Source organism: Chlamydomonas reinhardtii, chromosome 8 (assembly GCF_000002595.2).
Source record: "Chlamydomonas reinhardtii strain CC-503 cw92 mt+ chromosome 8, whole genome shotgun sequence".
NCBI lineage: Eukaryota > Viridiplantae > Chlorophyta > Chlorophyceae > Chlamydomonadales > Chlamydomonadaceae > Chlamydomonas > Chlamydomonas reinhardtii.
In genome coordinates this window covers 721,420-746,222 of record NC_057011.1, presented here as the reverse complement: position 1 = coordinate 746,222, position 24,803 = coordinate 721,420, and the positions used below count along the sequence as shown (strand labels likewise).

General features: G+C 62.9%; 3 protein-coding genes across 3 annotated transcripts; 1 reads left to right on the top strand and 2 right to left on the bottom strand.

Annotated features, from left to right (window-relative positions):
* Position 1: 1 nt before the first annotated feature.
* Positions 2-11,503, bottom strand: CHLRE_08g360500v5 (uncharacterized protein). Its single transcript, XM_043064805.1, has 32 exons — positions 11,397-11,503; positions 11,068-11,185; positions 10,694-10,781; positions 10,521-10,578; positions 10,263-10,336; positions 10,044-10,064; positions 9,517-9,681; positions 9,151-9,243; positions 8,785-8,907; positions 8,518-8,622; positions 8,211-8,327; positions 7,926-8,015; positions 7,010-7,825; positions 6,675-6,761; positions 6,381-6,500; positions 6,074-6,187; positions 5,842-5,909; positions 5,637-5,655; positions 5,551-5,571; positions 5,336-5,394; positions 5,126-5,147; positions 4,914-4,949; positions 4,609-4,705; positions 4,272-4,396; positions 3,957-4,106; positions 3,571-3,741; positions 2,485-2,582; positions 2,226-2,262; positions 1,858-2,015; positions 1,490-1,578; positions 1,217-1,269; positions 2-983 (listed from the first exon to the last, which is right to left on the bottom strand). Exons 1-32 carry the CDS (start codon positions 11,404-11,406, stop codon positions 681-683), a joined length of 3,705 nt encoding a protein of 1,234 aa, XP_042921806.1. The 5' UTR covers positions 11,407-11,503; the 3' UTR covers positions 2-680.
* A 48-nt stretch (positions 11,504-11,551) lies between these two features.
* On the bottom strand, positions 11,552-23,973 carry CHLRE_08g360450v5 (uncharacterized protein). The gene is made up of 18 exons (XM_043064804.1): positions 23,783-23,973; positions 23,535-23,649; positions 22,973-23,092; positions 22,657-22,748; positions 22,373-22,559; positions 21,625-22,200; positions 19,801-21,405; positions 19,394-19,514; positions 19,071-19,135; positions 17,424-18,782; positions 17,050-17,295; positions 16,684-16,815; positions 16,318-16,510; positions 15,425-16,158; positions 14,881-15,087; positions 14,282-14,626; positions 13,930-14,049; positions 11,552-13,637 (listed from the first exon to the last, which is right to left on the bottom strand). The coding sequence occupies exons 1-18, from the start codon at positions 23,890-23,892 to the stop codon at positions 13,488-13,490; spliced, it is 6,477 nt and encodes a 2,158-aa protein (XP_042921805.1). The 5' UTR covers positions 23,893-23,973; the 3' UTR covers positions 11,552-13,487.
* Positions 23,974-24,073: 100 nt separating this feature from the next.
* Positions 24,074-24,782, top strand: CHLRE_08g360444v5 (uncharacterized protein). The gene has a single exon (XM_043064803.1). It carries the CDS (start codon positions 24,170-24,172, stop codon positions 24,434-24,436), a length of 267 nt encoding a protein of 88 aa, XP_042921804.1. The 5' UTR covers positions 24,074-24,169; the 3' UTR covers positions 24,437-24,782.
* The last annotated feature ends 21 nt before the right edge of the window (positions 24,783-24,803 follow it).

Sequence of the window (24,803 nt, the reverse complement as noted above, 5' to 3'; positions counted from 1 at the left end):
TGAATGCCACGTAAGGCGTGCATCCGTCTTCTGCCTCGTGGTCGCATACGGTTGAATGTTTCGCCCACATGGCACAATACAACACGTCATCTGAGTGCGGAGAAACAGCTTCTCATGACATACCATTGCTGCCTCCACAGCAATCACGAACATGCATGCATGGCCAAAACAACAGAACGCTAGAGGACACACCAGAGCTACAGTCACTACCTACATGGTCATTATTTACTTGAGCAGCACAAGGCAATTGCATGCCATTCATGTGGGAGGGGCGCGGAATCCCCCTCCAAGAGTTTCCCGCCAATTGAGCCCTGGCCAGGCTCATTATCACGCGGGACACTTGAGATGCTTGTGCATTGTAGCTCCATGCGCTCGTGCATGAGGAGTGCAAGGACATAATCCAATTTCTCTCACATGCCACTCAACACTCCAATGCCCGCCAAGCAGGCCTGTTGCTTCGATTCTCAGCTTGTAGTTTTCGACATCCGCAGCTCACAACGAACCGTACGAACATGTGCAGCCATGCTCCCACGCATGCACGCACGTCAAGACAGTCCTAAACACCCACACCTCCTGGCCCTTAAATATTATACTGCCTAGATCCAATATCAAACAAACACGTGCCGTACGGCCGTACAGCCCCAAGCAGCAGCAGCAGCAGCAGCAGCAGCAGCAGCCGCCTACTCCATCTTCTCCTCGCCGTCGCTCTCGTCCTTCTCAACGTGCAGGTCGTCGTACCTGGTGACCTCGGGCGGCGGGATGAGCGCCGAGTCCTCGTCCTCGGACGCAGTGCTGCTGCCGCCCATGCTCACCTTGCCCTCCTCCGCGCCCGCCGCCGGGTGCGGCTTCTTGGCCTTGCCGGCCGCGGGCACGGCCTTCTTGCCCTGCGCCTTGAGCTCCGCCCGCCACTTGTTGAGCACGTCCACCCGCGGCAGCACGTCCGCGGCCAGGGCCTCAATGCGCTCCAGGTCCATCAGCGGGACCTGGGGGGTGAGGGGGAGCAAGGGGAAAAGCAAGGCAGGGGGAGAAGCGGTGAGGCAGGGGCGGCTGTGAAGGATGATTGGTGAACCAAAGTGAATAGGGAAGTGCATGACCTCGGGTGTGCGGCTGTCACGAGTCCGTGTGTGTGTGCTTGAGGTTTGGCGCGCTAAGCTGGCGCGGCAGCAACGCACGGATTGCATGGACACAAGAAATGCTCTTCACGTCGCTCGCTCACCTTGAAACAGGGGTTCTTGTACAGCTTCGTCACCTCATTGGCCTCCTCGGCAGCTGCGGATGGCGACACGAATGCACGACAGCATGTTTGCAAGAGGTTTGGAGAGGAGCACGGCATCCACGACATGTCCATCTCGTCCAGGGACCTGGCGCTGCTGGTGATCTCTGCGGGCTGCTGCGGCGAGAGTGCAGGCACACTATGCCTGTGTGCAGCCCGAGCAGCAGCCTAGATAGCCTTCGCGCATGCTGCACCCGGCCCCGTGCAGTGCCCTACCGCGCTTCTTCCTGCTCTCGTGGTGCGCCGCGTCCTCATCCCGCTCCCGCTTGTCCAGGTCGGCTGCGTCGTGAAGCGCGTTGACGCTCCTGTGTGTGTGCAAGTGTGTGTGTGTGTGTGTGTGTGTGTGCGTGTGTGTGTGCAAGCAGGAAGTACTGTACACACGGGCAGGTAGAAGGCCAGCCATTCAAGAATCTACTACACAGAGGCGCCTGCCCTATCTGGGTCTGTCCAGCACATACGCCCAGGCCCCTGCGCTCTTCCCTTCGCTTCCTTTCCCTTCTCATCTCTTCCCTCCCCTTTTCCCTTCCCTTTTCCCTTCTCTTCCGCACTAGTGAGCCCACACCGCTAACCAGCCAGCCACGCACCAGGGCTTGTTGTATATCCTGGAGTTGGAGATGTGGAAGCCAATGGTGATGATCACCAGGGGAATCGCCAGCGGCGTCCACTTAAACTTCTTAATCGCCAGCAGGCCCAGCATGGTCAGCTCCATGATGTACAGCCCCACCATCACTTGGCCGAAAACCTGTGTGGTTCAGAAAAAAGGATGTGCATATTACGGCGAAAAGATCACGTGCGACGCAGACCATGGTGCGTGTTTGAACGTGAGCTTTAGTGAAGGCCGTATCCACAAACAGATCCGAAAGAGAGCCACCCCCACGGCAGGAAGTGCTGCAGTCAGGGCATAACATGTGCCGGTACCATACCCCACAAGTCCAGACCCCAAGCCACTCACCGTGCCCCACAGACGTCCGGCACTCTCGTACTGGCGCCTGCATTCATCATGACGCACGTTGTAAGAAAGGGTTGGAGGGCGGCATCAACACCGCCACACCGTAGTGGTGTACCGCTGCGATCCACGCCTTGACCATGTTCGCACTTGCCCACGCACACCAGATGTTGTGAGCAATTTACCCACACCAGATCCAGTGGAGCAGTGACAAACACTACAGCACTGACGTACAACCTGCACAAAACCCCTGCCACCCACCCACCTGTACACGTAGATGTTGTTGTAGCGCTCGCCCAGGTAGGTGGCCAGGAAGTAGGTCCACGCCGCCAGGCACACGATGGGGTTCATGCAGCTGAACACCTGCGAGATTAGGTGCATGCCGAGGGCGGGGTTCCTGGCATGACTACCGTATTGAGGACGTGGGAGTCAGGCCGACGAGGACGCGCAAACACACACACACAACCACGCACATACACACACACACACACACACACACACACACACACACACACACACGCCGCGGTCTGCCAACCTGCCTGTCCCGCCCGCGTACCAAGCCTGCCCCAACCACCGATGTGGCCACTGCGGCCGCGAGCATGCCTAGCCTCGGTGCCGCCATGGAGTGGGGAGCGGGAGGCCAGCTCCCGCCAGCCCATGGCGTCACACACACACAAACCAGCCTATGTCTGACACTTGCGCACACATGCGGGATACGGGTTATGCGCGGGTTCGGGGGTGACGGGCACACGCCCTTTTCTGCCAGCCGAGTCAGCCCGACCCAGCGTCTCTGCAACCGCCGCCCGCCATGCGCCCCATGCAGTCGGGCGCTATTTGCAGCCGCGCGGCCCCAGACTCGTTCCCTTTCACGGGCATAGTTAGTGGGTGGGCTTTGGGATGCGTGTTAGGACATTAGATAGCTTGCTTGCTGCACGCCGCCCTCTTCCACCGCTGCCATTTCACATGTCCGTGACACTTCTGTGCTGCCGCCCAATGCCTTTCCATTCCCATGCTTATAGGTGAGCTCGACTACGACCAGCGGGCGGGAATACGGGAATTAGGCGTGCTGGGTAAACGTTGTTTAGCGCGCCCAGGGTGCGGAGCATGGACGCATACAGGTGCATCGCGGGGTCAGGCCGAATGGTCGCCCGTGGGGTTACAGGCTTATCGCGGGTAAGTATGACTACCTGGGTGACGGCAACCACGCGACGCTCGGTAAATTGGTAGGTATCCGTAAGTAACTCCGGCGTCGTCTGGGCGGGCTTTCGTTTCGTTTTTTAACACACACACACACACAGACCAATCAGCTTGCTACTTCGAGGACATTTTTAGAAGGGAATTGGGAACTCACAATGCCGATCAGCATGGCGGTGGTGTGCTCGGCCACCGTGCGGCCGAAGTCCGTGTACTGGAACATCCAAAGGCGGTCCTTGGCGCGCGGGCTGCCCGCCAACGCGTTCAGCAGCCAGTAAATCACGAAGCCGGGCAGACGCACGAACTGCAGTGTCTTGACAAACATGCCCTGTGGCGAATGCATTGTGGCGTGGCGTGGGGTGGCGTGTGCGAATTGAGTCGTGCACCAAGCAGCGCAACGACTAAAGCCTGCCGGCTGACTTTGCTGAACCAAATTGTGTCTGTTGCAGCCTTTGGCTTGCGGCCCGGGGCTGCAACTGTGACAGTAGCTGTGGAGCCCGCCAGCGCTTGTCGCCTATCACGATATAATAAAACAGGACTTACGGTTGTGAAGAGGTAGGTGATGAAGAATGTGGCGGTCATGGGAATGGACTTGCCCAGAGTCGGAATGACCGAGGCAGGGTCCTCCACCCACTGCGTGAGCTGGTTGAAGAAGGAGCCGGCGATGATGTTGCCAAAGAACACCACCACCACCTGTGTGTGTGCGCGTGCAAGAACGACCATCCCTGTTCTGTTTTCTTGCTGGCTGCGTGCCGTGCGCCTCCGAGTCCGAGTGGCGGCACGGTGATATAACTGAACACTGCTGAGGGGCCTGCCATGCGAGGATTGCATCCCACAGCCAGCCCACGCATCTCGTACCTGGAACAGGAAGAAGCGCTTCACGACGCCAAAATCCACCTCCGACAGTGACGTGGTGCCGGACATGATGGCCATGGCTTTCAGGATGATGGGCACAATGGCCAGGAAGATCTTGAGAACCAGACCTGTGTGTGCAAGGCACGTAGTATTACGAGATGCGAGTTGAGAGATCTGGTCAGACGTTGCCGATGCGGCCTCGGTCTGGAGCGCCGTACGGCCCCGCCTCATCAACGGCCGCCACCAGCGCGCACGCCGTCGGCCTGAGGCCCCCTGGCCAGGCCACAATCAGCCCGTGATCGCTACTCCAGGTACGTCACCCAGACGTACGGTCACCTACCCGGGATGATCGCCTCCAGCAGCTGTTTGATCACGGGCGCGGTCACGATGGGGCCCAGCCCATCCACAGTCGCCAGCTTGGGCACCTCAATCATGGCCTGGGTGACACAAATGACACACGACATGAGCACACGGATCAAGGATTTGGGAGGACGTGGGTTTTCGATGCATGGCGGGACAGGCGGCCTCAGCAACGGGTATAGCTTCTGTGCTTCGTTCGCTGTGTGCGGCCAGGCCGATGCCTTTCGTGCGCCCTGCTGACATATTACACACGTGCGGCGCGCGCGACCTGGCGACCCCACACACCTGGATGAGCGTCACTGGAATCATGAAGAACAGCGTCTGCGGACAGCCGCACGCAGTAAGTGGGCGCAGCCCGCACACTGGTCAGCGAACATGTCACTCACACAACACCAACACAACGCACAAGCAAAGCGGCAGGGCTACGTCTCGCCCTGTGATGACCCTCCCTGGGGCCTGTGGGGGCTGCTGGACCGCCCGCTCTCCGTCCAGCCTACCATGAGCCAGAAAACCACCCAGCTGCGGTAGGTGTCAAAAGGTGTCATTGGCGGGGGGAGAAAGGGGAGAGGCAGGGCACGGGCGGGCGGCGCACATCGGTCAGTGGTCAGGAACAGGTGTGTCACGCACTGGAAAGACCTGTTCAAGCAGCACGGTGGGACGGGCAGTACACAATTGTTGATGCCCAGTGCGCTCAAGAATCAACTCACAGTCCGACGACGCGCGAGCTTTTCTCGTGGATGTTCATGGACAGGTTGGACCACACGATCTGTTAGACACAAGAAGAAGAAGAAGCGAGAGAGTTTGAGAGTGTGAGAAGGGACATGAGAAGCGGTAAAGCATAGGTATGCATGCGTATGAGCCGGTAGTGGGAGCCGACGGCCCTGCACGAAGCCGCAGCCCGCCCGCTGGATTAGGCACGCACCTCGAAGGGCGCGGGGGCGCCCTGAACGCGCCAGGTGGTGACGTCGTGGTGGTGACGTCGTGGTGGTGCAGCGAGGTGGAGCTCACAGCCTGGGCCTTGCGCGAGCTGCAGGCGCGAGTGAGAGCCAGCAGGGTGTGTTGGAAACAGAGGAGCGAGGGGCAGGCCAACAAGAACACGTGGGTGAGACGGCGGGGTTTAGGGCCTGGTATGGGCCGCGCTCCTACTGATGAAAGGGCCCCTTTCCGCACTTGTCAATGCCCAAGCCACCAACTAACACCGCCGGTCACGCACTTGAAGGTCACGAAGGCGGAGGGCGCGGCCTTGTTGATGGCCTTGACCTGCTGCAGCAGGACTTGCTCCTGCGTGCGTATGCGTGCATGCGCGCCACATCAGAAGATTGTGAAGTGGCGGCCGCACTGCAATCATATCCCGCCGCACACTATCCACTTGGCCCACCCGCCCACCGCCAGCCCGCCGCCCGCCAACCCGCCTCCCGCCTCCGCCTCCGCGCCCCATTCCGCACCTTGAGGTACCTCAGCCGGTCCAGCCAGAAGGTGACGGCGTCCACCTTTTTAAACCACTTGGTGCCAAAGTAGGACTTGCCCCACTCGCCGTACGCCATGCCCAGAACCCGGATCTGCATGCATGGGGCGTGCGGCGAGAGCGACATGAGAGGAGCGCCCAGACCACGCACAAAGTGTTGCCCCCTGCTATGGCTCTGCTCGCTCCTGGCAAGCTGACCGTCTCGGGGCGATAGGCCACACCTGCAAGCGACCCCAGCAGCAGCCCGCACACGCATCCCCCCCGAACACGCACACGCCCGCCCCCACCAGCTGCGGCTCCGCCTTCTTCCTCAGCTTGAGCCGCAGCTGCAGCATGTCCAGGTAGTCCTCCAGCGACTGCTGCACCTTGTTGTACTCGTCCACCAGGGGCTGCAGCGCGCGGGTGTTCTGTGCGCGCGGGCGGGCCGGCGGGGGCGGGAGTGGTGAGCAGGCGGGGGTCAGCAAGTGCACAACCTTGTGTGTCTTTTGGAGGCGTCGAAAGCGTGGGTGCATACCCTCGCACGCCCTCACCCATGCCCCCATCCCATCCGTTGGGGGCATGCGGGCATGTGGCCCGCCCACCTGCACCATGTTGACCACGCAGATGTCCTCCGCGCCGTACACCAGCTCGAACTCGCTGCGGACCATCTGCTCTGGGGTCATGCCGGCCTGCGCGCGAGTGCAACCCGGACCGCAGCGGAAACGGCAGCGGCGAGGTCAGCAGCGAGGTCAGCGGCGGGCGCATACTGGTTTACCGGAGTATCAGCACAGGGTGGTTGATGATGAGCAATGTACAAGCAACACTACAGCGCAGTAGCCATGAATCCACCCGCCATACTGTTACACCGTAGTCCCTCCCATCCAACTCAGGGCGAGGCGCTTCCGAAGTGAACCCATCCAAAGCGGCCGCCGCTCACCTCGACCTTCTCCCTCGCCTGGAACCATGGGTTCAACCGCTGGTCAGACAGGTTGTAGTCGTACTTGTTGTCGAGGACCTGGAAGCGGCGGCGGCGCAACTGCTGAGCCGGCGGCGCCGCCGGCTGGCCCGCTGCCACCGCCGCCTCTGGCCCTGCCTCCAAGAACGCGCTCTTGGGCGCCGCGGGACCGTCGCCATGGACCATGACCGCGATCGCCCCGGGATCCGCCCCGCTGTCGCCGCCGCCGCTGCGCGCGTTCGCGCCTGAGGTGCTGCCGCCAGCCTCCGGCTCCACGCCCTCAGCCACCGGGCCCGGGCCGGTACGACCCTTGGGGCTGGCGTCGCCGCTGGCCGCAGGGGCCGCGGCCGCCTTGACCTGCTGCTCGCCCGTCACCTCCTCCTCCACCTGCTCCTCCTCCTCCTGCTGCTCCTTCTCGCGCTCGTGTTCTCGCTGCTGCTTCTCCCGCGCCACCTGCTCCAGGCCGCGCTGGATCTCCTCCATCTCAGACAGCACCTGCTCCTGAGCCGGGTCCTTCACCCCAGGTGCCACCGCAGCCTCAGCCGCCACAAGGGTCGCGCCCATCTCAGCTGCAGCGGCCGCTACCTCGTCTGCGGTGGCCACGCCCGCCGGCGAAGCCGGCTGCTCCTCGGCACGTGTGGTCAGGGTTGCGGCAGCGGCTGCAGCGGGTGCGCCAATGGCGGCGGCGCTCGCACCGCCGTGGCTCGTGGCAGTGCCCGGCGTATTTGGATTAGGCGGAAGCGGCTGTTTGCGCGGCGTTTGCGTCGCGGTGGCCATAGGAGTCACGCCGCCGGAGGCCTGCTCGGGACCGTAAACAGGCGTGCAAATGTGACTGAGGCGGCGACACAAACATAGCAACATTGGCTACGGGCGCATGACTCGACACCTCCTTACCCACCGTGCGTTTCTTCTTCCCTGTGTCTGCCCCGTCTCCAGACACGTGCGTGCGGATCTTGTTCACAGCCTTATTCATCATGTCTGTGACGCCCTGTGTGTTCGTGGGCGTTGTACAACAGACGCGGCTGAGACACAATGCATGGCCTTTCTGGAAGCACTTTCGCCTGCACGGGTTACTAGCTAGCCGTGATCGCCAGTCACGTGGGTCGTCAGCACGCAGCAGCTCGCCCGCCGCAGGGGAGCTCATGAGGAACCACGGCATTGGCCGCACATCGCCAACACCCACCGTCACAATGCCGGGCACGTCGGTGACCAGCACGGTGTGGCTGGGGCCGCCGCGTTTGGCGTTACCCAGGAACATAAGTCTCAGCAGCACCGCCTCCCGATTGAAGCGGGTGATGAGCTGGCGAGGCGAGCAAGGGAAGGGTGCAATGTTAAGACAGGAAGCATGCGTGTAAGAAAGCACCACAGGTCAACCAACTGGTAAGGCGTCTGAGATGCTGGCAGAATGGATGCTGGCAGAATGGATCTGAAGGTTTTTTTACGGGTTGCGCGCTGCATCTACCCTGCTACCCCACCCAGTCATCACTCACCCACATGGCGTAGATCACCACCACGTACATGGACACCAGGTGCGCCCACATCTTGGGACTGCCCGCCTCCACGTTCGATAGCGAGTACTTGTCGAAATCCGTGAACTGTCCGCAGGAATGACATGAGGGGAAGCCCAACGAAGGCCGTCGCCCGCCGACGCAACATGGATGATTGTGTCGACCGAGTTCATTCGCGGGACCAACGTGCTGTGGACATCGGGTTCTGGTTGCAGACGGGCCCGGTCGGGCCGCTTACTTGACACGCACCTTGTATTGATTGTTGTTGACTGTGACGGTATCGGTCGTGGCGTACAAATCGCCCGTCACGTACATCAAATCGGTTTCGGTGTTGTTGGAGCCGGGGTAAAGGAAAGTGCCGTTGATTACGAGCTGCAATTGTACATTGGGGAGGCATGGGTTGGGTCCTTACGAGGCGATCAGACTAGGCCATGGCCATGATGCCTCGCCAGATGCACAGCCGGCTAGCATTTGGCGGGTGGAACCTGTTCACCCGTGTCACACACCGATTTGCCCGCTGCCCCCATGATGCCCGCTTGCTCGGCGCCTATTCCCGGCGATACTGTTTTGAGGCACCACCCAGGTTGATCAGCCCCCACACCGCATGCCACGCACCGTGGCGTTTGCCAGGATGCTGACGCGGATGGTGCTGTTGCCGTTGAGGGTGCCGTTCATGAAGATGACGGAGTTGAGCACACGTGTCACGGTCTGTGGGAAGGGGTGCGGCGCCAGTGGGCGCTCACGTGTCATGCATCGCACGAGCGACCGGTGCGGCCCTGGGCCGGTTAACCACACAGCAAGGCCCAATCGCCCTCGGCTTTCAGTTTCCCCTCTTTGGCACACGGGCGGCACGCATGCGGCCGCCCTTGGTCTCGGTTCTTGATCTCCGCCCCTTAGTCCCCACAACACCCCCAACAGTCGTGACGTTAGCACAGCGTGGACTCGTACGTGCGCCTGGACTCCCGACTCGCGTGTGCTCACCTCGTTCGCGCTGCTCACAGTGGTGAAGTTGGTACCGTTGAGGTGAGTGAAGGCGTTTTCCAGCTCATACACCACATCCTCCCCGGACTCCCTGGAGACAACCTTGATAAGGGTTGAGTTGAGATTCACATGGTTGGCAATCTGCAGGTTGCGCGTGGTTTCCTCCTGTTGTTGGGAAGTGGGCACGACCGCACAACAGCAAGGTCGATTGAAAGGGCGCGCGGGAAGCGGACCGGGCGAACAAGGGACACTGATGCGTCCTGCTGCGTCGCGTGTGGCATGCGAGCAGCTACTAGCAGCCGGCTCCCTCAAGCAAGCCTCATAAAATCCCAAACCGACTCAACACCCTAGCCCACCACCCATGCAAAGCCCGGCCCGTGTGCGGGCATATGCCCTGATTGTGGCACTCCCCGACTGGATCCATCCAGCTGAAAGCGCGGACCCAACTTCGCACTCCGTCCCGCTGCCGCTTCCCTGTGAACCCTCCCCTAAGAGCCCAGCCGGGGGCGTTGTTGCGCGGCTCTCACCAAGTCCAGGAGCCGTTGGATCTGTGGTGGCGGTGGTGGCGTTCATGGAGAAGGAAGGAAAGGTCAATCGAGGCGTTGTGCTTCTGTGCGTACCCCAAGCCCGGCACATTGCATCGTTGCGCGCCAAGAGCACCTCCAAGAGCCCGAGTCCAACGCGCCCGAGCCCACGCGCAAGCACCGAGGAACTCATCCCGCTGTGCTGCCCGTCCACCGACCCACCTCGTTGCTTGTGAGGTTTGCGGGCAGCACCACCGCGATGCACCACACGCCCACGCCCAGGAACAGGCACACACCTGCATAACATGATGATCCACACCACTAAGCATACAACACACGACATGCATCACCGCCGCCGAGTGAATGCGAAGCTAGCACCGACGGTGGAGGCTTTCGGGCACGCAGCAGCGCGAGAGCGCGGTATGCGAAGCGCAAAGAAAGTGCCGCCTCCCGCATGGACCAGCATGGACCCATGCTTACCGAACCACAGGATGCGCATGTAGATTGCGGCATCCAGGCCTGCCTCGTCGATCAGATCCTGCATTGCATAAAATTGCATGGTCACTTGCGTGCCGCTTGGGTGAGCAGTGTCAGGGCCCCGAAATTGTGCACCAGCCTGATCACCCATAAGCAACCGCTCAGAAGACACGCACCGGCTCCTTGTACATGATGGTCGGTATAATCCAGCTCCATAGCTTGTATTCCAGCCGTTTAGGCTTTACAGGAATGTCATCAGCAAACCTGAAACGGCGTGCAGGCAGGGTGTGGGACAGGGCAGGCGTTGGTGCTGGTCACGTCGCCCACCAGTGCAACACCCGTCCAGGCGCAACACCCGTGCTATGCCTGCCAAGGCGCCGAGGCTGATAATGCCTATCCATGGACATAGCTTTGAACAACAAGAACTGCGCGGCCAGCGCTTAACTTGAGTCGACTGTCGAACCATTTGCACGCCTTGACTGCCGCCAAGCCCCCGGTGCTATGCCTAAGACTATGCTGACAAACCGTGTTGGTACAAGTCGTCACCCACCTTCGTGGTGCAAAGAACCGGCGGCACCATGGTAGAACGCGCAATACACTGAAGACCAAGAACAGTCCCAGGCAGATGCCCAAGTTGAGCAGGAACGATGACAAAACAGAGCTTGAGCCTGCAAGTTTTGAGAGGGCCACCACGGGGTGTCGGTGTCGAAACCGCTGCGGGAGTCCGGCTTGCAGGTGCCTCAGACCCGCGCTCAACGAATAGATGAGAAAGGGGTACGTGACAAACGGTCGCTACCGCTGCATCGCAACAATATCTCTTCGTAAAATCGCCTGGTCACCTGGGTTTCCCGTTCCCGCACTTATGGCTCCAAGACTCACCAGCCGCCATGACGCTTCTCTGGCAATAAAAGTAAGGGCTTGAAGCTTCTAGAACGGTTCGGGTTTACACTGCACGCTTCCTTGGAAATGATTGAAGCCAAGCTTGGAAGAGCTCTAGCTCAAGCCAAATCAGTCATCGTAAGGCATGGATTGTATCTATTTTAATAGAGCCATGTCGTCGAATGTCTGGGAAAGGCGACAGGAACGGTTGCCAGCCCGCCCTCGGCTCCCAGTCTCCCACGCATTGACATGCGAGCGGCCTTTGGACTCCAGTATGGTTTCACGCGGTCAGTCTTGGGCTCCAGAATACGCCAGAATCCATAGTTGCAAGAAGGACCTTAGGTTTGGTGAAGGCAGGAGTGTGCCGTGGTCACTTGTGTGTGGCGAAACGCCTGCATGCCTCGGACATCGGCACAACGAAGTCCCAGCTCTTGGGCCGCGACCAGTCCACCAACACCAACCTTGCCGGGCCCGCATCCTTTGCTTACGGTCCCGGTACTCAACTGTTGCCCCCAGTCTTTTGCCTGTACGTGCACCACGTCTCCACATCCTGCCCGCTACAGCGCCCCTGTGGTGCCTGGTGGCATCGCGTGTTCACGTGGCTGGGCGCTCAGAGCCTGAGCACAACGCAACAGCAACACACATGCAAGCCCATGAGCAAGGCTACGCTGACAGGCGCCTGAACACAGAACAGAACTCTGCCGCCACCGCGCTCCTGCGTTGCTAAGCGCCTGAGCACACGGGCATTGGGGAGCCACCGCATTTAGACTTCATCAACGCAACGCCCCTTGCGCTGCCATTTCATGCCTTGCAGCATAACACACACCATCACAAAACAACACGCACAGCATGGGGCAGGACCCGGCACTGCTTTGTGGGTAGTGGATAATGCGCCAGGGCTGCGCCCTGCGATATTACCGTATCATGCAATGTCCGCTTGAGCACCCTGAAGCCTGAAAGCCACAACGGCACACCAGCCATGCACGTCTTGGAGCACCCCATGCTCCTGCCTATGCACCGGCAACGGCCAGCGGTGCCCCAAGTTATACGCCGCGACCCACTTGTACAACAGAGATATGATAACAACCTAATGTCATGTACGCTAGTGTAATAATAAACTGATTGATATAAAGCAGGTGCATCGCCCACCCGCCGTGCACACACACGAACGTGAATGGGGTGTGCAGTGCACGCGGAGGACACAGCCTGACAATGCCTTGCAAATAAAAGGTATGAGTCGGACTTCAACTGAGCACCACCTGCATTGCTGCCGTCTCTTCAATGGCAGCATTCACGCACACAACCTAAGCAGGCGGCCGCACATACAAACACCATGCAAAGTAGTTTGTGGGCTGCCCGCACGACTCCACACGACACGTGCTGAACGCTTCAGCGCTTTCCTGCCATTACGCCCATATATAAAGATCAAAGCGGCACAGTGATGAACACATACTCCAGGCCCTGATGGCGCTTCGACTCCCCGCACGCAATAATGCCTTCCGCCGAACCCTCCCACAATGGCCGATTAATGAGTGGACATGCATGCGTTGTCTGAAAGTCGGCTCATGGTTTTATAACCTGCACATATCGGAACCATTCTCAAAGTGAACGTGTATGTCAGTTTTATAGGAATAATGTCTCAGCAGCGCAATGAGAGCGCACCCGTCCCCAACTCATGCATAAATGAGCGTCATGCGTTTCTTGATTTCAGCAGTACGCCTCGCAGCCACCGCTGCATCCCTCCTCCAGCTTGGAGCTGAAACCCAGTTACGCGGGAGCTGACTGGGGTAACGATATAATGCCTGAATGCTTCTCCTCAGAGTTGGTAGTAGCCATCTAGCACTACCCCGCCCCCCCCCCCACACACACAACCGTGTCCACATGCAAGCAACCTGCCACCTCAAGAATGCGGTCCTCTGCATGCCACCCTGCGTTGCCACAACCCGCACTTGTTGGTTCCCATTCCTTCCACTCCAGCTGCTCCCAGCTGCTGCCTCCTGCAGCTGCCTCTGCAGCCGCCACCTGCTGCAGCTGCTGCAGCTGCGCCCCGCCGCCCCCCGGGCCGCCTCCTGCAGCCGCCTCCTGCAGCCGCTACTCCCGCACGCAGCTGAGCACCTCCAGGCCGCTGGCCACGCCCTTGAGCGGCACCAGCCCCATGCTCAACCCCACCACCGGCCGCTCCAGGTCCAGCAGCGCGCCGCTGGCCTCCGCCGCCTGCCACAGGCCCGCGCTCACGCACACCTGAGGCGCATGGATACATGCGTGCGCAAGGACGGGTGCAGGACATGTCAGGACATGTCAGACAGGTCAGGACAGGTCAGGTCAGGGCGGGTGCAGGTCAGGACAGGTCAGGTGCAGCAGGTCGCCGTAACCCGCGGCAGGGCAGGGCGGCATGCGCGAAGGGCGGCGTGTCGGCGCAGGAGGGAGAACACAGTGCATGGCACACGCGTACGCCAACACCACCGCATTGCTGCCTCCTTGTCCCCGTGCCCTCGCGCCTCGCCGCGCCCATCACTGACGCCTTACTTCTCACCTGGCCTGCGGATGCGAAGCCCGCGATGCGCGCGGCGCGGTTCATGACCCTGCCGCGGTACTCGATGCGCGCGCTGGTGGCGCCCAGGGCGTGTACGGCGTGCCCGATGTCCATGCCCACCTGCCGGGCCGCCGAGGGCGGGCGCGAGAGTTCCAGGCATGGGTTCACACAAAAAGGAAGCCGATTCCGTGCGCCGCACGGCAGTACAGGCTGCCCCGGGGAGTCTGTGCGCTACTGGGAGGAGATACGGGAGTGTGGAGAGGGCACGCAAGAGCGCTCCTGCCTCCGCGAAAGCGCCCGGGCATAAAAGCTACACACGCAGGCAGGCACACGGACCACTACGCACGCCCACCTTGACGCGGAGGCCGCGGTACAGCAGCTTGCGGTTGGCCCGCATGGCGTCGGCGTGCACCTTGCGCATGCTGGACGCGGTGCGGGGCTCGGTCGCGTTCGTCGCCGCCGCCGCCGCGATGGTGGCGGCGGCGTTGATGGACACCTCCACAGCCGTGGAGGAAAGCGCAAAGGTGGCGGAGGGGCCGCCGTCCTGGCTGTTGCCGGCGGCGCGGGCCCCGCCGTGCGCGCCGGCTCCGCCGCCGCCGCCGCCACCGCCCAGGCCACCGGCTCCCGCCCGCGGCTTGTCGAAGTAGGTGTACACCTCCTCACACAGCTCGTGCGACATCAACTCGTCCTCCCAGTCCTGCACAATAGGCATTACATTGCAGACACACCCAAAATTACGAACCCCCGGTCGGTCACCGCCGGCGACGCGGGGCTGCACCACAGCCGGCTCGGCTTGCTTGCACCCCAACCTGCACCCCATCTCGCCGCCACAGCCCGCCCCGCACCGCCCCGCCCACCGTGCAGCCCAGCGCTCTTGAGGCTTCGCCCTTCTAACCCGCCTTCACCGCCCCAATCCCCCCGCCCTCCTCCCCGCCCCCCGCTGCGCCCTACCATTGCCTTGAGCGCCTCCACGCAGTCCAGCGCCCAGCCCACTGCGCAGCCCGCGTTGCCGAACGCCACCAGCGCCAAGCCGTCGCCGCCCTCCAGCAGGTAGCCGCCCGCCGCGCCCAGGCGCGCGCACACCAGCGACTGGAAGGCCGCCAGCGCGCGGGCAGCGGGGCCAGGCAGCTCCGAGAGCAGGCCGGTCACGCCCACCACCTGATGGCGCCAGCAGCAGCAGCAGCAGCAGCAGCAGCAGCAGCAGCAGCAGCAGCAGCAGCAGTGACAAGGTGTGCGCGAACACAGGAGGGGAGCCCGTTGAAGTTGTTGGATGCGGTTGTGGGCGAGCAGTGGCGTACGTGTCTGTGATTGCGTTTACCTACACCGACAAGCTTGCAGTCCCAAAGCTATAGCGCTGCTGGCCGTTTGCGTACTGCTGGCTCTCTACGCAAACCACCCCATCTACACAAAGGCCAGCCAGGTCCCGTGCGTGCCCCAAACGTGCCAGCAGCCTCTCCCCCAATGGCCCAGCAGCCCCATCCTCCAGCGCACCCACCTTCATGAAGCCGATGCACACCAGCCCCACCGGCGCCGCCCAGTTGCCCTGCTGCAGCACCCTGCACGTGCGCAGAGGCGGCGCGTGCGCCAGCCGACACATGAGCGCCCGCGGCACCGCCACGTAAAGAGGAGTGCCGTCCGCCGCCGCCAACATCACCACCGCCGTCGCGGCAGCAGCAGCAGCAGCCGCGGCGCCGCCGCCGCCGCCGTTGGCGGTGCTGCTCTTGCCTGACGGCGGCACGGGGCCGCCACTGACGCCAGCGGCGCCGTTGGCGGCGCCGGCACCGTTGGCGGTGACGGCGGAGCTGCGGGGCTGCAGCGAGGTTGCCGTGGAGAGGCTGACGTGTACCGTGGAAGGCTCACGCGAGGGCAGGGCACCGGCAGCGCCTGCCGCAGCGGCGTTGCCGCCTGCCGCGCCTCCTGTGATCGCCGCGAGCAGCTTCAGGGCCGACGCGGATCTGAATGGGCCGCCCGACTGCAGCGCCTGCGGCGACGGCGCGGCCAGCGGCGCCGGCGCCGGCGGCGGCGTGTCTTTCAGCTGGTGGTGCCCGGCGTAGATGATGACGACCCCCGCTGCGAGCGTGTCGGGCGCGCTCTTGACAATGCGGCTGGCCGCGCTGCTGCTGCCGCCCCAGTGCGCGTTCTTCAGTCGGTCGAAGGTGGCAGCCGACAGCGCAATTAGGCCGCCGGGCACGGTATCATTGGTTGCGTTTGCCGCGTCCGCGAAAGGGCCTGCGCAAGCAGCCCGGCACACAGTAGGCAGGGTTGAGTTGGACGACGGAGGTTGCAGCAACCGAACCGTGGACTCAGAACGGGCCCCCCGGTTCCGCCGATCGGCATGTTTCCATCCATTGTCGCACAGACGGGTTTCATGCCGCCGTCAAGACTTACCGTAGTACTTATGGCACATAGACACCTTGTTGAATATGATGAAGTCATCACTGTCCAAACCGCTGTGCAGGCCCATACGCACCCGCAGGCCGCGCCAGCAGACTTGCGTCTGCGGCTTACCGCCGTTTTGATTCATCGATACCGGCAAGCCCAGAATGGGCAGGCGCTTGTGGCTGACCTCCATGCTATTGCGCTGTGGATAGGAGACATCCGGACAAGGTGGGCAGGCCGGTGGCAACTCGTTACAGGCACATGCACGCAGGACAAGACACCTACGTTCTTTCCCGGAACAAGGCGGGACCACCGGGGCCACCCTTATCTACCTACAGTATCGATCCTGACAACCCACATCTCCATGCTGCCTACCTTGAGTACGGGCGCGACGGCGCCCTCTGCCGGCGGGCTCCCAAACAGCCCGAGGCCGCTGGGCAGCAGCGCGGGGAAGAGCGCCGCCAGCGACTCCCGCCAGTTGGTGGCCACGTCGTAGTCGCCCAATTCCTGATTGTTCAAGTTCAAAAGCGCACGGTACCGTTGCTGGAATCGTTTTCGACCCAAAACTGCCTACCGTAATGTCCCTTGGAGGATTAATAACCCTAGACAGGCAGCACACATCCAAGCTGCGCGCTGGCGCGGAGGTTATGCAACAAGAGCCCGACACACGTCAGCGCATTGGCAGGACGAGGGGGCTGCAGCCACCGGGCTGCTGTCACGGGCTGCCGCCACGCCCCGCACCTGCGTCTGCTCACGACTGAGCCGCACGCTGAAGGCGCTGCCGGTGGGCTCGTACAGGTTGTTGAAGCGGCCGCGCATCAGCGCATCCATGGCTTGCCGCGCTGGCGCTCCGAAGTCGCTGGCCCCCGTGATGGAGGCCGCGCCCGGGGGCGTAAAGGCGGCAAAGGTGCTTGCGTCCTTGTCCCTGCCGTTTGCCGCAGCAGCGGCGGCCGCCGTGCTGGAAACGACTTGTAAGGCTTGAGGCTCCTGCAGAGCGTAACAACGATCATGCAGCAGTCGTACACATGAGTCCTGATTGAAAACATCATGTATGGAGAACTAAATAGGGCCCTGAGAGCGGAGCCCACGTGTAGAGCCCGGCCCCCGCATCCCACCTGAACGTGCTTGCTGGGGTCATCCTCCAACGACTCCGCCACTGGGCCGGCGCCGGCGCCGGGGCCGGGGCCGTGCATGCTTCCGCCCGTGCTGACAAAGGCGCGGTCGCTGCCGTCACTCGCATACGTCGCCGCCGCTACCAGGGCGCTCTCCACCGCAGGAACCGCCGCCGCGCTGAGCGGCGTCGACACGCCGACGGGCGGCGACGCCAGGCCACCGCCGGTGGCGGCTCCATCCAGAAAGTCGGTCTCCTGTGTGCCCGCCACGCCTCGCAGCGGCAGGCCCTCGCCCACCGACACCGCGCACCAGGGCAGGTTGCTGCTTGATGCCCGCTGCTGCAGCCGCCGGTCAGCAGACTGCTGGTGCGCATATGCAGCCGTCAGCAGGCCACTGCGAAGCCGGCCGGTGGACACCCCGCCCACGCCGCCACTGTGAACACGCTGCCCCGGCCTACTGGCGCCGCCTCCGGCGCCGCCGCCGCCGGATGCCGGCGGCCCCGCGAGTTCAACCGCCTCAACCGCTCTGCCCACGAAGCCGTACAGGGGCCCGAGGCCGTCGCCTTGCGAGGCGCGGCCGTACTGGCTGTTGGCGCGTGAGCAGGGGCGGCTACTCGGCCTGCTGCTGCCGCCGCCAACATAGGAAACCGGCCCATGGTAAGAGCTGGGGCCATGGGAGCCGGGGCCGCCGCTGCCGAGGACGGAGCCGGGCCCCGTGCCTGCGGACATTCGCAGTCGGCCCGACAAACGGCTGCTGTGCAGCGCGCTGGCGCCGTTGGCACCGCCACCGCCAACCCCACCAGCCCCACCAGCCCCACCGCCGCCGCCACCGCCACCGCCAAAGCCGACAAAGCCACCGGCAGCAAAGCCGCCGCCGCCGCCGCCGCCGGAGCCCATGCTGGGGAGCACCGGCGGCGGCTGCGACGGTCCAACCAGCGAGCCCTGTCCTGCGTTGGACCAGAAGGGGCGCTGGTAGGGCAGCGGCGAGCTGCCGGGCGAGTGGTGCGGGTTGGCGTGGTGGCTGCTGAGGCGGTGGCTGCCCATGCCCGCCGCCGCACGCAGCTGGCTGGTGCCGCTGGGCGAGGGCGTGGTCAGGCCCAGCATCAGCGCCGCCGCCGTGCCGCGCGAAGACGGGCTGCCGGCGACCAGGGCGGCGCCGCCGCTGTTGGGGCTGACGGGGCCGTACTGGGAGTTAGCGTGGGCGGCCGCTGACGCCGCCGCGGCGCTTTTCTGTGCGGCGGCGGCCGCGGCGGCGGCGGCGCCGCCGCCGCCCGCGGCGGCGGGGTCGATCGCGACCAGCAGCTCGCTGGCGTCGGGGTGCTCCAGCAGCTGGGGCGGCCACTCCACCGCCAGCAGCGCCAGCTGTGTGCGTGTGCGTGTGTGTGTGTGTGTGTGTGTGTGTGTGTGTGTACACAGAATGTATGTGTGAGAGGGTGTGTGTGTAATATGTAGCGTGTACGTGTGTGTTGGAAAGATGAGGAGCGGTGTTGGCCGCCGCGTCAATTGCAGTACAGCCTGCAGCCGAAACCTGATGATGCGCGCGGCCTCCGTGGCCTCTGGGGCTCTGTGCACCTCTAGACGCCTGATGCGCTGGCCCCCTGCGCGTGCTATCCTGCTAGCTACTGAGTGCCTCCTGTATCTGGCACGCACCTGCACATCCGCTGCGAAGGTAAGGGCGCTGGTGGGTGTGCAGAATGCTAGGATGAAAGAGTCTCCTGCGGGACAGAGCGGGGGGGGGGGGCACAGCGCACACGCATGAGTTTGTCATCGGCAATCACACAGCTGGGTTAGAATGGGTCGCTAACCGCAGTACCGCACACTCGCGGTGCACATGTTCGGCACGCGACCACATGGCTACATCACAAACCACATGCATGCAGATGCAGATGCCAGCAGCTAGCTGCGTGCGCGGCAGCGGGTGCCCCTGCCCCTTGCCCCTGCCTCTGTCCCCTGCCCCTGCCTCCCCCCCACACCTTCTGTGGCGGTCTCGTAGCCGCCGTGTTTGGACAGCAGGCCTCTGAACACGGCGTGGTGTTTGGCCATGGCCTCCTCCATCACCTCGGTGGGCAGCGACTCCCACAGGCTGGTGGAGTTCTGGCGGGGGAGAGCGGCGGGCGGTCGGGGAGGAGACGGGCGCGCATAAATATGTCAGCGTGCGTGTGTGCGTCCATCTGTTTAGGACATGGGGCATACGCGGTACAGGCAACAAGATGCACGGAAGCGCGACGCACGTGACTCGCCACGGTCCCGCCTCGCCTCACAAAAACCTCCCTCCTCCCCCATGCCGCCTCTGCCAGTGCTCCGCTAGTTTGGCTTGGTTTGGTTTAGTTTGGGCTGGTGTTTGCAACCCCCTCCCCCCTCCCATCTGCCGCCCTCTCACCTGCACGTCTGACACCAACAACGTCGTGTCAGGGCCGGCGCGCGGCGCCCGCACTCGCCCCAGCATGTCACGGTTGTGGCGGCGCATGTACACAACCACCGCCGCCACCACCACACCCAGCAGCAGCGCCGTGCCCGCCACCGGCACCACGATCGCCGTCACCAGCAGCTTGGTCTTGTTGCCGTCGCCGCCGCCGTCCGTGGCAGTTGCCGTGGTCTTGTCGAGCACCTTTGGCGGCGCATAGGCGCCGCCGATGTGGGTGGCGTACACTGTCCGCACGAGCTCGGTGCCGTGTACGGCGGCTGACAATCGGAAGAAGCGCGTGACTTCTCCTGTGACCAATGCCGCCAGCCGCTCGCGCCGCTGCTGCGGCGTCTCCTCATCACTGCTCGCCGTAGCGTTGTCCGCTTGCTGTTGCTGCAGCAGCCGCAGGCGTCTGCCTTCAGCCGCCGTCCCGTTGCCCCCACCGCCACTGCTGCTGCTACTGCTACTGCTACTGCTACTGCCACTGCCACTGCTGTTTGTCGCAGAGAGGTTGCCAACCGCAGCTGCGACGGTGACGTTGGCTCCGGGGCGCAGCTGCCAGCCGCCCCACTCCAGCGCGTGGCGGTACCAGTTCAGCATCAGCGGCGAGGGGACATCCATGGCCAGGTTGGGGTGGTGGATGGCGTGCCACAGTGCGCGCGTGTACGAATTCGCGGCCTGCCGGCTGTGCCCCATCACGATGTACGCCGTAGCGTTGAAGTCGGTTGGCGCCGCCCGCCACCATTCCGTACGGGCATACACGTCGGCGTCCCAGCGCCCATCGGGGCGGCGGCTGTAGCCCAGCGCCGCGCGCGCCGAGTTGGTGACTTCTTGCCGCGTGTCTCGATAGCTGAACGACACGTTGACTCCGATGGCGAACAGCAGCGACCACAGGTCCATGACTGAGGCCCCTGTCTGCGCGTTGTTGACCTCGGCCCGCATGTCCAGTAGCGCCGAGTAGGGGGCGCGGTTGATGGGCCCGCTGGCACTGCTGCTGCTGAGGTAGCGCAGGTCGTGCGGCAGGCCCAGCGGGCACGTCTGCGCCGTGCACTGCACCAGCGTGCCAGCGCCGCCCAAACTGCTGCTGCTGCCGCTGCTGCCGCCACTGCCTATACTGTTGGCGCTGCTACTTCCGCCACCTCCAGCACTGCTACTGCTACTTCTGCTGCTGCTGCTATTCGTAGTGCTGTTCCCACTTCCACTGCCATTCGCCGCCACCGCCACAGCCGCCGCTGCCACCGGGGACGCCTGCAGCATGGCGGTGCGGCTGCCGGGCAGCGGCGCCACGCGCAGCACGCCCGGCGCCGTCAACGCCGCATACTTTGACAAACTCGTAAACACCGCATCGAACTCCACTGTAAACAAACAAGACCCGTTCGTGAACAGCGGGCTCACGGGAGGGCAGCGCGCCGCCGCCGTCCCGATCAGGTCGCCGTAGGCCAGGATCGGGCCTGTGCCTTCCGAGGGCGCGTTGAACTCCAGCAGCGCCGCCAGTAGCGCCGCCGCGTGTCGCCAGCCGGCGGTGGCAGTGAGCGGCTCGGCGGCGGGCGGCTGCGTGCCGGCCAGGTCCCAAAAGTAGCCCTGTGCGTGCAACACACGTGGTGCCACCCGTACTACTATTCAAGGGAAGGAAACACGCAGCGCGCATGTTTGTGTGCGTGTGTGTAACTAAGTGCCGTCAGCTGCTGGCCTTTACTGGATCCACGTGGCCGGTGGCGGGAATGAAACTCGGGAGGTCAATGCAGGACCCCCCTCAACGTTCACCGTTCGTCCGCCACCCACGCGCCTTCCAGATCTCACCTGTGCCGTCCCCTGGGTCTGCACAACACTGGCCGCAATCGCCGCCAGCAGGTCCCCGAGCCGGCTGCAGCTTGGCGTGTGCGCCGTCAGGCACAGCCCGTGCTCCGGCAGTCCCGCCGCCGCCGCCGCCACCGTGTTACTGATGTTGTACGACAGAACGGCTCCCGCGCGCTCAACCGTCGCGCGCAGCGTCTCCCGCGCCCTGTCAACCGCCGCACGGTGCGCCGCCAGCAGCTCTATCAACTCCTCCCAGTCCGCCGGCGGCTGCGGCTCGCTGTTGGGGGTCATTTCAGCACCCGCTCCACCGGCGCTACCGCTGCTACTGCTACTGCTGCTACTGCTGCTACTGCTGCTGCTGGTGGCGGTGGTGGTGCTACTGCTGCTGGCGCCTCCGAAGAGGCCGGAGGCGCTGCGCAGCTTCTGCAGCGAGTCTGCGCGGTAGAAGAGGAAGAGGTAGGCGCGTGGGTGGATGGCGCCACGCAGGGAGGTGTTGGAGGTGGTCAGGTGCGCGTTTTCGGGCTGGTCGTATTGCGGCTGCTGCAGGTTCATGGTCTCCGTGCGAACGCCCGAGAAATCCTGCGTGCGCGGGGTAGGAAGGGGCGTGTGTTTGCTTGTTGGATGAAGTGGCAGGCGAATGTGAGCGCCTGAGGTGCGTTCGCCAGGGTGGGCAGCTGCGCCGAGCTCGGGCGTGTCAGGGTATGGAGCAAGAGTCGCTAGCCTAGATACCGTAGATGCGCTTGGCGCTTACCATGCTGGGAGGCGTGTGTAGTAGCGCGGTGATGCCATTAAGCGCAGTCAAGGGCAGCGCAGCCGCACACACGGCACCGGAAACACGCAGCAGCGAGTCGGAAGGTTGCAGGAGGACAACAAGGCAAGGAGGCGGCAGACGTGTCAGCGAGGGCCCTCCCCGGGGAGGCAGCGGAACGAATTCAGCCCTTTCGCGCGGCAGGCAGGAACACAGAGCACATTCATTCCCGTAAGGCAGGCAGGCACATTCTCCCGCACACAAGCCCACACACGTGCTTTACTGACCTGTACATGGTGTAGGTGCCCGAGGTGCCGATGTAGGTGGTGTTGCCTGCCAGTTGCTCCACAGTCATCAGGTCCGGCACGCCCGGCAGCACCTGATGACAAGCACGGCCGGGGACACACGTGCACGCACACGCTGCTAATGCACCGCCGCCTGGCAGCCGGACGGGGTGCAGGAGCTGTTCTTAAGGTTGCTGGGCGCAACTTCGCCTGTACCGGACACCGTACAGCACGTGTATGCATGCGCCATTCCCACACACCCGACATCTGCACCCCGACATCCGCATCCCAGCCAAGCGATTGCACCACACGTACGCACCCGCACGCCGCCCGTGAACCGCGCCATTGTGGGCGCGTACGGCGGCTGTGTGGCCATGGCGTTCATGGCCATGAACGACAGCGAGCTGTGCCAGCTGGGGAAGGCCATGTATGTGAAGCCCTGCGCAGGCGGGGGGCGGGGGGCGATGGACATCATAGGACAGGCGGCGGCACGGGGTTGGGCATGTCAGGTTCGAATGAGAAGCATGAGAGCTGGGCGGTGCGGCGCCGTTTCGGTCCATGCCGATCAGCCGTGTGTGGAACTGTGGATGGCGTAACGACACGGTCTGAGAGGCAGGGGCGGACTGTGCCGGCGTGCGTCTGTCCGCGCGAGCGCCCTAAGCTGCGCGTGTCAGAGTGCTCACACGTTCCCCACTGTTCGCCGACCCACCCCGCGACAGGGGGGCACGCGCCGAGGCGCGGCCTGCACCTGGGCGCGGGACGCCATGCCCTCGACGCGCTACGCTTCGGCATGTCAGGAGGATTGGACACGAAACGACGATGCTGTTGAAGAAAAACGATAGTCTAGCCATGGCTCACCGTGTACGCCGCAATGCACCTACCGAGGCTATAGTATTAGACCCCCCTCCAGCGCCACCTCCAGCGTCGCACACACAGCGAGCGTCCGTGGAAAGGATTTTGTCAAGGCCCGCTGGCATTTCAGGTAAGGACGTTACCCTACAGTAAAAACGTGTACAAGTATGCAAAAATTTCACATAAGCAGCAGATGATTATGAAACGGGACCTTTGTCGCTCAAGGGTCGGCACCTGCGGGCGCTATGCTGGTTAGCCATAGACACAATACACTTACAACAACATGTCGATGAGTGCTTGTGTGCATTCTTTGGCGCTGTGGACCGCCAGCGGAGGAAAAACGAGCGCAAACAAAGCCAGCGCAAGGACCTGCCACAAGCCTGGCATTCTTCTTATAAACCCTCAACACGTTTTCATGCGTCATCCACCGGCAAGCAGGCTAGTGAAGGTGAGTGACCAGTTAACAAGCCGGTTTCTGTTCTCGACATGCTTCTGTAGTATTAGAAACTTTAGCGATTTTGACGCTATATCGCTGGACCCTTAACCCTCATGTCATGTTGGCAGAACCGCAGAAATCCCAAAGAAACCGGATTCGCGATGTCAGACAGCAGGCTGCCCGCAGTCCACCCATTCATGCAAAATGGTTTCCTGTTCCCGACGCTGTATGGATCTATACAAGACAGGCCGCTTGCATGCTGCGACACATGCTGCCGGCGCTCCGGCGACCTCCACTCTCCAGAAGACGTGGCACCTCCGCGGACGGCGCGTTTCTCCTTTTTCTCCGCACTTGGATGAGGACCTGGAGACGCCGCCTGGGCGGTGGCTGATCAAGGCGCACGAAAGCCTACGGTCTGATGTCTGCAAAGTCAAAGCCTCGCAGGAGAGGAAGGGGCAGGTGCCCTTTGGCAGTGGACGTGGCAGTACACACTGAATTCGTGCACGGTAAAAGTAAGTGTATGGCATTTCCGGATTGACTCAGCACATGTGCAGGGTGCGGGAGGCGCCGAGCAGGGGAAGCCTCTTGCGCCGCTGAGGGCGCACAGCCGGGTGGGGTCACCTGAATCCAAACCTGCGCGATTTGCGCCCCGCACATATGTGGCAAGGGTATATGTTTCAGATATGCTTACTATGTACACACACTTGCTCGCTTTGAGTGTACGAAGTATTTGAATCGGAAATTTGAAGTCTGTCAACGAACTACGAAGCCATTTCATAGCGCCAGAGGTCCTGGGTATCAGCCATGTGTTGTTTGCTTTAGGCTGTAAGGCTATTCTCAAACATCGCGCGTCGACGCCAAA